Genomic DNA, 11,522 nt, shown 5'->3' on the forward strand with positions numbered 1-11,522 from the left:
ACGGTATTTATTCTAACTTGATGACTCACATGACGAGTGGCCAGAACGAGCACATGGTCCGAGATGAGGCCATCCGGATGTATAGTAGCCAGTACTTGTCGACGAAGGGCTTCAAGTATTGGAACATCTACGATAAGCTGAAGGATCTCCCCAAATTCCGGACGGGAATGCACGACGCGCTGCACGGGAAATCGGTGCGCTCGCGACTTAGCGTTTCGGAGAGCGAGGGGAGCGCGGCCCACATCGACTTGAGTGGGGATGGTCCGCACGAGCGCCCGGAGGGAGTGAAGAAGGCGAAGGGGAGGCGGAAGGGGAAGGGCGCAACGTCGGAAGTCGCGTCGGAATCCGTCATCGACTTAGAAAAAGCCACTTATTCGAGCAATGTCGCCAATCTGACCCAGATGTACACGCTGTACTTCACCGGCGGCGGGACCCCTGAAGAAAAGGCGGCCCTCTGGAAATGCATCCAACACCTGCAGAGTACGCTGGGGCTCGATCCCGACGCCCCTCCGGCCCCTCCGTCTTAGATTTTTTTTTTTTAAATCTTTGTTTATTTGCGTTTTTTATTTGTAGTTTTTTTTTTCTCGTTGTATTATATTTTCCAATGATTAATACAACGATGAATTGTTCATTATTAGTCTATTTATTAAATACATTTGTAGGGAAAATTAAATAATATAAAAAATAATGATGTAAAAATGAAATGTTGAGTTAGGGAGAAATAAGGGAGAAATAAGGGAGAAACCAATGTAGCACTTGGCTAAAAACTGGGGATAAATTTTGGTGCTGATGTGGCGCTGATGTGGCAGGAGTTAGGGAGAAATAAGGGAGTTTTTAGGGAACTCCATTGGGAGTGCTCTAAGCTGAAAAAATCTGGTGACACTGCTCTCTTTTCAATTTTAGTAAGAACATAATTTTTTAATATAATATATAAATTTTTAATATAAAGACATAATTTTTTTTAACAAGTGTCAACTTACAAGATAATTAGATTGATTTGGCACAATCTCATTAGGTGATTTATTAAATAAGTTGAACTGCTGAACGGTCAAGTAGATGGAGGTTGGCTTTCACGGGACCGAGATCAAAGAGAGAGACCATGTTATTTATTTATATTTTAATTAGCAAATGATATGACGGTCGGCCTTAAGAAACCGATAAACGTGGTTTAAAGAAAGTGCGGTTCTTATTGGAGTACTAGTTAACAAATATATTTTTCCTGTAAATTCAAACAATAATTGTTTTAGAAAAATACAAAAGCACATAATGCGACTAGCATAATTATGCATTGTATTTTCCTCGTGGGATTCTATATGGGCCTCAAGACCGAATTTCATTTTGGGCTTAGAAAATACTCCTTTTATCAGATCTATATTTTCCTTCTACTACTATATTTAGCTCATTATAATTCTTTATTTAGAAAGAAAAATAAATACTACTCCTTATAGAAACACGAGTTTGTTTTTTCGCTTGAGACAATTTCTGCAAATTATTTTCCAAAGAACATTTTATAATTTATACTGTCTGTGTGGAGTGACGTGTGGTCATCTATGATTAATTGTGATTTTTTAAAAGTTTATGTAAGATAAATTATGGTGGTTTGGAATTTGGCTTTCGTTTTGTGTCAAATTGCTCTTTTATAAAGAAAGTGATTTAGATTTGGCATTCGTGATCGACATTCTATAAAAGCACAATTATCACTAAGCTAAAAAAAATAGAGCAAGTTTACAAGCCATATTTTCACTCAAATCAAATTATCCTTTTGAAAAAGGTGTATAAATGTATAATGAAGGACTGAAGGAGCCTTAACATGAGAGTTTGTGCTTACTAGTTTATGCTTTTTTTTCTTTTTTTTTTTTTTTTTTACTAGTTTATGCTGATTATATATTGGAAATTTGTTTAAGGCGATAGTATTTTAGTAGATAATTATGTCGGCTACAGGGGTAAATTAGTACATATTTATAATACTTACTAAAATTAGCGGTTACACTGTGTAATATGAGCTGTAATAATTATTTTCAATCTAAAATTTGTGATATATCAACCGATTTACTTCCATTCTAAATTTCCCAATTGGGTTATTCCAAATTTCAAATCTATCCACCCATACAAGTAACACATATTTTGGAAATCACAACATTTTGTCCGAATTTCAAGCACTGGAATTACACCCAAAGTTTGATTTCATATGTATGGAATGGAATTGACCATCCTTATAAAAATGCATCGTTATTATCACAAACTTTGAAATATTAATGTTGAAAGCGCAATTTCCAATAAAAATCCAAATACAATCGTGTCTGCCATAACAAAGAAACAAGAAAGAAATCCAAGAAATGTGGATAAAATGTCTAAGTTCCAGCGCCAAATGCAATATCACTATTCACTACACCACACCATTTTTGTTACTACTCCTACTATACTCATTCATCTAACTGCTAATCTCCAAAATATAAAAATACTGTACGTATTTATCAACACATACATACATTTGAAAAAATTGGAGTTGAGATGTTCACATTATTTGCAACACATTTTCTAAAGAATAAAAATAATTGAATGCAAGGAAAGGCTTTCAGCTCAGCATCAAGTAATCAAAGAATGAGAAAAGAAGGAAAATAGGCGTGAATATTGAATTTGGTAGCTATGAAATTGGAAAAGAAAAAGCTAGGAATTTTGGTGAGGAGTATGTTGGGCAACAGCTACAAGCCTTTTGATACGACCCTACTCAACAATGCTCGGTTTGATGACGAGAAGGAGCTGCATGAGCCCACGCAGCCTGGTGTATCTGGGCAGAGCGTGATCGTGGAGCCGGAAGCGAGAGGCAGAGGCCGGAGCACCGCGGTGAAGAAGGAGCGACCAAGGAGGAATGCACCTCGACCGGCGAAGTATCGCGATTTCGTCCAGTATTAGAACTAGATTTGTTTTGAATTGTTTTGATTTGTTTTTTATTTATTTCCTTAGTTGCAGAACTATTTACCTTTCAAGATAGAGTCAAATCTTTTCGGGTTTTCTTCTTGATTCTTTCCCGAATCGTAAGTCCGAATCAAGTAGGGGGAATTCTATAAATTGTAGAATTCCCCTAGATCGAGTCATTGAGAATTAAAGTAATAAAATCGCTTTTTCTCATCTTTGGCGTTCTTAGACCCTAGCCTCACGTTAGGGTTGGTTTCTTGGCTATTGTTCACAAAATTTCATTGTTACGAGTGCTCAGAGAGGGAGATAGGAAAAATCATCCTATCACCTTTCCCCTAACTCGGCGGCTCCGATTTACATCTCGTTAGCAGCACCACACTTTTCTTCATTTCTTCAACCGAACTCTCCAATTCTTCTCCCCTCATGCTGCTTGCCGCTAATTCATCGGCGGCGTCTTTCTGAAATTGACGACGATCTGTAGGGAGCGGATCTGCACCTCGTCAACATTAACGCATTGTTAGGCGCCTGTTGTTTCCTTTCCTTTTCCACTCCTAGGTTTTCAATTTTGCAATCGGGAAAAGCCCTAAACGAGTCGGCCTCCTTCTTGGTGTAATTCCACCCGCACTTGCAGAGCCACCAGCTGCGGACTTGGCCGATGCAGGTCACTTTGGGCGAGGATGGCTCCTGGCTAGTTTCGACGGCGCCGCGGAGGTAAAACATGGGGCTCGACCGCGACCGGCTGCTCACGTTGCTGCGCATCAACGGCGGCGGAAATTTCTCCGCCCGGCTAGGGCTCGATAATGGCTTCGCTATACCTCTCATTTTTGCAATTCAGTTGCTAAATTATGCACCACCCTTCTCTCTCACTATATATATGCCCTCTTTGATTTTATTTACGAATCTATAAATGATTTTTAGCGACTTAATATAAATGAATAAAGTAGATACTCCTACATAAAACAAAATATTATAATATGTTTTTTTTTATTCAAAAGGATAGAATAAATTAAGTTGGGACAGAAAGAGGATATATGTTTTTTAATATACAAGCACGGATATGAAGGGTTGTAATGTAGGTGGCCCAACACGTTGCTTTCCAATATTTTAAAAACCCGACTTTTGTGGCTAAGCTTACTCTGCAAAATAATGTGGCTATCGCCCAGTCTATATATGATGTACTAGTATATTTTTATTTTGTTTTGTTTTGTTATCCAAGTTCATTTCATGTTTTAAAATTTTAATAGTAACATTTGTTTTCATAAAAAACTAACTATATGAAGCAACTTTCGATTTGTGATCAATTAGTATTTTAATAAGACGTTTTTGTTTTTCTAAACAATAGAAATTTTCAATTATATACTACTTTGTACTCCCCTAGAACTCCCCTAGAAGATAATTCTTTCGTCCAATAATAGATTTCACACTTTTTTTTTTTTAATTTGTCCACATTTCTTCTTTTGGAAAATGTTCCCTATCACATCAATTATAAAATTATATTCTCTCACCACTTGACACACAAAATAGCATCTCCTAAAATCTCGTGACATCTCTCAAGTGTGACATCTACTATGGGACGGAGGAGTACTAAGAACTACTACTAGTGTTTGTGTGTTACAAAATTACCCTATAAATACAATCTTACTAACAAACATAACACGTTGAGTTTGGAGGGAGGGGTGCCATTGTCCATCCAATTTTACCTAACGAACTTCTGCCGGAATTAGAATGATTTATGGTTGTAGATTAGGATTCCATTTTTATTTTTTTTGATTCAATATTTCACATGAAAATAACATGTTACTCGTCTACATGTGACGTGTCAATACCACATTATCAATATAGCAAACAAACAAAATAAAGGCATTTCTTATCTCAAGATTCAATCCTAATTTTTTAGGTCACCTTAATAATGTGTTTAAGACACTACTATCATGTAGTAGTATAAATTATATGCATCATTTATTCAAAAAGGAGTAGGCTCTATAAGTGAGGTTTGCAGTAGTTACGCAGTTAACCTCTATTATTGGATTAGAGTACCTATCTATTTTCTTCATAAAGTGGGGTATTTGAAACCGCCTTTTTATTCTTTCATCATTTTTACTCTTTTATGTCTACAAAATAACAAAATTTCGGCTTTAAGTTAGTTTTATGCATACTGATTAAGAAAAATGTAGTATGATTTGATACTGCTGGACGAAGAATTACACGAGAATTGTCTATTGAATATCTCCGGAGTACACCCTAAATAAATACTAACGGGACTGAAAAGAATATTTTTGGAAAAATAATGACCTATTTTGTCATTTTGCATGTACGCGATTTAAAGACTCGTTTGCTTCTTTTTATTTTTGATTAAATGAATCTTGCTCTCCTCTAAATTATTACACTCAAATTTCACAATAGAACCAATATATAAAAGTATGACTAATATTCTATTAACTTTATTCACTTATTTTTCTTTATAAAATCAAATAATTTTCTTAAAAAATTGCGTAAAATCAAAATGAGATCTTTAAATAGCAGAAAGAGTAGTAAAATAGATCTTTAAAGCAAACAAATTTTATAATTGCAATTTGCTGACATAATTCATTGCTTTTTATAATTGCAGTTTGTTAACATAATTCAGAGCTTACATAGTTGGGGTGTGTGTTTAAAATTCTTCAATTACTACATTGGTGCGTGTCTAAATTTTAAGGGCCATAAATTGGAAGGAAATTATTTGATTGCAAAGATTTCCTACAAAAAGGAAAAAGCTTTACAAACAACTGCAACTGATTAGACATGCAAAAAACTTAACCTTTCATCATTGTATTTTGTGCCCAAATATTTGGTACTTTCCCTAAAGTCAATAACATCATCCTCGCCCCACCATCACCTACAATAGTCCTCATTCTCTCAAGAAATGCTCCCTTAACTAAGAACGATTAAATATAGTACTACCAAATAATTATAAAAAATCAATAAAGCTATGCAACCAAATTTTGTACAACCAAAAATTGGTTTATTTGAGAAAAAATATAATTTATTTATGCATTTAATTTATTTGAGAAAAAATATAATTTATTTATGCATTTAATTAAAAAGCATAGACATACATATAGTATAGGGAACGTTCATAATATTATGGTATTTGTGTATAATTTTTTAAATTTTTTTTAATCATAAAATATAATTAATGCATATTTTAATTCAAATTTAAAAAATAATAGAGAAATAATTCAAATATAAAAATAAAAAATTGAAAATGAGGCCAAAAACTAATAAAGTGTTTTTAATTTGTTAACCAACTATATTTAGTATTTTAATATTTAATTAACATATCAAAATTACTAATATGATCTTGTTTTGGTTGTACAAAATTTGGTTGTTTATCATTACTCATAAAAAATACTAGTAGTACTACTAAAGTACTCCATTTTTTTGGTTGTACATTTTTCTTTTTCTTTCCGTTTTTGTTTGGTGGGGGGGGGGACGTTGCATGGAGAAGAACAAAGGTGTCGACAGCCATAAATGATGTCAGATGTCTTTGCAGCATTCAGGCATCAGATGACTGTGGTGTGGTGTTGCCCATGGGATCAAACTGTTATTTACCAGAGCAAATGTATGATGTACAGCCAATGCTTCGTTTCATTCCAACCATTGATTCCCATCCAACCTTCTTCTCTTCAATTCCATCTGTTATTGCCTGCACATCCACCTCTTCATTCTCACCTTCTTCATCTGGAAAACAAAATCAAAACTCAAAGTCCGATCGGGATCCATTTACATTCTAGAATAAGCTAGAATTGACTCATGAGAAAGAACAGATAGGAGAGTTATGGTGCCTGAAGCATTGGCTAGCGAAAACTCCGTGAGTCGTTTCACAGTCTCTAAGTTTTTGGAGCTCAGTTTCTTTCTGGTGGAGTTTGGAATGTGCCTCATTCAACTCAGCCTCTAGCTCCATTATTTGGCTTTCCTGTTGTTCGACGAGCAAATGACACAGTTTCTGATCTAGTTCACCTGCCGACACACCATTATATTGATACGAGCTTGCATTCTCATACGCTTCTCCTTTAGCCAACACTTCAGTCTGCAAGTGAACACGTATCATTGAGATTCAAACAAAATGAATTTAACCATTCACTGCCCCTATAATACTAATACGTCTGAAAAGGAAAATGAATCAACGAAAACGATGGATCAGAACATTATATATTGCACGGTATGAGATGTGAGATGTTATGTTAAGATCCAAATTTGGATTAGATAAATCAATAATTCACCTCATAGATATCTGTTCTTCCATCAGAACTAGAAGCTTCCATTCCAGACCAGGGAAGTTTCTGAAGTTCAGACTCTAGCTCTGCTTCCAACTGGTGCATTTCCAACACCTCAGGATGCTGATTATTCGTAAGAATGCTACTCGCACATTCACCTTCATCGGTCATAGCAGGACTAAATGCATTCATATTTTCTTCGCTCTTGGCAGCTACCATAGTGAATGATGGATCTCTGCAACAGCTTTCAGCAAACTTCTCATTTGTTCCAGCTTCATTCCCAGCAACTGGGACACTCACGTTTTGTGAGTTTTTCCTTTTTGAGATCTCGGCTTTTAGTTCTTCGACAGTTTTTACCGTCACGCACATTGCAGAGTTCAACTTAGAGATTTCAGCTGTTCCAGCTGACACCATATACATTATCCCAACACCAACTCCCCATCCAAATGAATTATCTGAAAAGGCATAAGACATTGAGGAACTCTTCAAATATCAATATGTTTATAGATTATGACATTAACCAGGGAACCAACAACAGGACATCAAGTTATACAAGCAAATATTAATCATAAATATAATGACAGAATTCAAATGTTCAGGTGTTATAGCAAGAAATAGAAATCAGGAAAGATCTACAAGAAGGGGAAGGGAAAGAAAAGTTGGAACTATTCACGACAAAATCATAGAGGAATTTGGGGTTACTAGTTGGCTAAGTTTCTAGCTTGAGGTTCTCTTAGAGCTAACCAGACTAACCTACGTATTCACAAACCAACAAGCATTATTTTAAAAAACACAAAATAAAAAATAGATATATTTAGTGGATGTGTGTCAAAAAAATCGAACCAAGTGGTTAAGGAATATGTTAAGACATCCAGCAAGACAGATTCATGATATTTTTATCTCATTCAGTGCAAAAATCTAATAGAAAGCTTCTTCAGCAAAGAGGATGTCAATATGGCCCTCACTGGGCCACTCCAACTGCATAAAGCACAGGAATTTTTTATAGTACTCATTTTCTTCCTACCACTTTGTTGTTTATGATCAACTAGAAACTACTCAATAGTGCCTAAAATATAATGCTTGGTTGCTCAAGATAAATTGTCGCGAGATTTAATCAAAATCCAACCAAACAACAGTTATAAGACTCATTTCTATCAAATCCATCAAACCGATCGCCGCCTAAAAGTATTCAATCATGGTGAACATCCATCCCGAAAATGACTCAGTGCTGCCAAAGTTTTCGCATAAAATTTGTTGCAGATGATGTGACTGATAAACCATCATGTTCGAATCTCCAGATTTATACTTGTGCTCAGATTACTAAATATAATGAGTAAATATTAACCCTAAAGCAGCTACAATCATGTTCGAGTTGAACGGAATAACTAGACAATTTTGCATGACAATTGATAAACAACTAACCTTTTGAAGCACGAGATTCACACTTCCCTGAAGCATGCTTGCCGGTTCTCCTCTTCTTCAAGCAAACAGAAATCCTCTTTCCACTCTTAAACCCAACGTGATCCACCACCGCCTCTTTCCGACAGGCTTCCGAAGCAGCAATTTTCTTTTTTCCCCTCTTCGAGTATTCTTCCTAAGCTCCTTAGACACGATCTCCGGACTTGAAAACCTGAAGATCGCAGCCTCGTCGACTGCCTTCTCTTGATTAGTGCTTTCTTTGAGTGTATTGTTTGATTCGAAGACTAAATCTTGTGGCAGTGAAGATTTAGTTCCAGCAGATTCTAGGTTAATGAATTTCTTGGCTAAAATCCCAGATCCTGCAGCTACAATGAATTGCCACATTTTGGTGCTTAATTAAAGCGCAGAGACAGCTACCGAGCTTTGAAGTAGGGAAAATGGGAGCGAAGAAAGCTGCATTGAAGAGAGAGAGTGAGAGGGGTCATTTACTAAGTCAGTCTGGAAAGCTTGAAGAGTTGGGTGGAAAAGAATGTGATTCATCTCAGACTAGAACACCGCACATACTTCATCACTCATTTCAAATTTAAATAGTATAAAATATTATGCAAAGTCGCGTGATCCCCGCTTGCCCTTCCACTAAAGACCCTCTGCATAATTTAAAGTTTAAACTTCTTTTTCTATATACTTACATAAATAAAGAGCGAATTTTTTTTTTTTCCCCCAATCTATCTATGGATTATAACTATTAAATCTTATCAAATTATTTTGATAATTTTTCCTAGTTAGTATGTTTCTTCATAGAGCTCCGTGAAATTCAATATAGTAAATGGTAAACAAATAAACTAAAATATGCATACTTTTTCAAATTAAAAAAGGTAAACAAATAAACTAAAATATGCATACTTTTTAAAATTAAAAAAAAAAAACAAGTTTTAATAATATTTTATGATATATTTATATAAATACAATAAAAAAGTATTTTTTTTTCCATTAGATTACATTCGAAGAACTTCAAGATGGAATTCAATATAATAATGTATAAACAAATGAACATTAAAAAAATGTTTTTTGAAAAACGAAAATACAACTCAAAAATAAAATTTACTAATATTACATATTCATACATTTTACAAAGTTAGTGATTGGGGAGTGATCAATTGCTAACTCATCATTTAATTGCTAACTATAACAAATTTAAGGCCATATGATCTTAGAAAACGTGTGGTCTACAATTTGCCACGTGTAATTTTCGTTTTTATTAATAAAATAAAAAAAGATAAAAAAAAACTTCAAATTAGGGTTTTGGATGAAAATGTCAATATAGTGTTTCGAAAATATCAACACAATGTTTTGAGAATGTCAACACAATGCTTTAAGAATGTTAACTCATTGCTTATATTGACATTCTACATATATTATATTGACATATTTTATATAGTATGTTGACATTTATGTGCTGTACGAAAAAATTTAAAAATTTTAAATTTTTTTTCAAATTTTGACGTCGGAACATATGCATGTAGGATATCGTTGGAATCCTTATGAAATTATCTTTAATTTGATATATGTTATATAAATTTAAAGTTTTGGGATTTCTTTTAAAAGTTAGTTATAACTAAACATATAGTTAGTTGACATTAATACCCCTATTGATATTTTTTGGAATTAATCCTATGGTCTTATTGACATTTTTCGTTGATCATATTGACATTTAGGGATTAATGATCTAAGCCCTTAATTTGAATATCTAATGGCTATTATTTAGTTGTAGTTAGCAATTAAGTTATGAGTTAGCAATATAACACTGTCCGCTAATGATTATTTTTATCCTGAGAATACAATGATAATTACTTTATGGTCTTAAATTACTATATTCCTTCCATCACAAGATAAGCGACTCACATTCTATTTTGGGACGTCCCAAGATAAGTGAGCCATTTTCTTTTTTGGTATTCTCTCTCTTACTTTTTCTCTCTATTTTATTCACTCTTTTACTTTATTCACTTTCCACTTTACTAACAAAACCCTCTTTCCTTAAATCTCGTGCCAAAAAGCTTGTGCTCACTTATCTTGGGACGGAGGGAGTACTTTTTACATGAATTTAAGGAACTCTATTATCTTAAATTAATAACAAAAAAGGCCTGTCTGAAAAATACAGTACTGTAAAAGATAACTTTATTAAACAAAACAAACAATAAAAATCAACAAAAGAAAATTTATTAAACTAAAACAAACAAAATATACTCCATAAGTCCCTAAAGAGTATACACTATTTCATTTTTCGTTGATCCCCAAAGAGTATGAACTTTCAATTTTGGAAACTCTCTTCTCTCTAATGGTGTGGGACTCAATCTCACTAACAATACTTAAAAAACTTTATATATTTATCTTTCTCTTACTTTACCAATTACTCCATACAGAAGTGGACCTACGTAGGGGGTTGGGGGTCCCATGGAACCCCCAACAATTCAAAGCTTTACTATATAGTTTATATTCAAAGGAATTAAATAGTCACCCAGCACTAGTGGTAAATTTCTTGGCCTAGCGACTGCCAGCTCCGTGATTGAATCCCGGCAAGGTTATTTCGGTTTTTATCATTTTATTTGTGTTTTTACTATTTTTTATGATGTTTTATTATACTCTTACATCAATTATACACAAAAAGTTCCTGTTTCATAGTACTTCATTAATAACTTATTTTAGAATTTATACATAACTGAGACTTTCAATTTTTTAGCTATTTTTTTAATTTTTTTTTCTATAACTATTATATACAAAAATGTTCATGTTATATACTCCTTCATTAATTAATTTATTTTAAAATTTACTCATATTTATTATTAAATATATACATATATCTAGTTTCTATATCATTTAATTAAATCTATCCCATTATTCATTTCCCTCGCATCATAATAGTGTCGCAACTTT

At 33.9% G+C, this 11,522-nt stretch overlaps 2 protein-coding genes across 2 annotated transcripts; both read right to left on the bottom strand.

The window, feature by feature from the left end:
- Positions 1 to 3,357: 3,357 nt before the first annotated feature.
- LOC148933502 (uncharacterized) lies at positions 3,358 to 3,738 on the bottom strand. The gene has a single exon (XM_089060373.1). The coding sequence runs from the start codon at positions 3,736 to 3,738 to the stop codon at positions 3,358 to 3,360; it is 381 nt and encodes a 126-aa protein (XP_088916499.1).
- A 2,452-nt stretch (positions 3,739 to 6,190) lies between these two features.
- Positions 6,191 to 9,133, bottom strand: LOC125220992 (POLAR LOCALIZATION DURING ASYMMETRIC DIVISION AND protein). The gene is given in 6 exon segments (XM_089061649.1): positions 6,191 to 6,636; positions 6,741 to 6,778; positions 6,780 to 6,985; positions 7,179 to 7,627; positions 8,595 to 8,747; positions 8,750 to 9,133. Coding segments are annotated over 6 exon segments (1,209 nt in total). The 5' UTR covers positions 8,976 to 9,133; the 3' UTR covers positions 6,191 to 6,499.
- Positions 9,134 to 11,522: the final 2,389 nt, after the last annotated feature.

This window comes from Salvia hispanica, chromosome 1, assembly GCF_029641045.1.
Source record: "Salvia hispanica isolate PSC_SH4W2 chromosome 1, Shi_PSC_v1, whole genome shotgun sequence".
NCBI lineage: Eukaryota > Viridiplantae > Streptophyta > Magnoliopsida > Lamiales > Lamiaceae > Salvia > Salvia hispanica.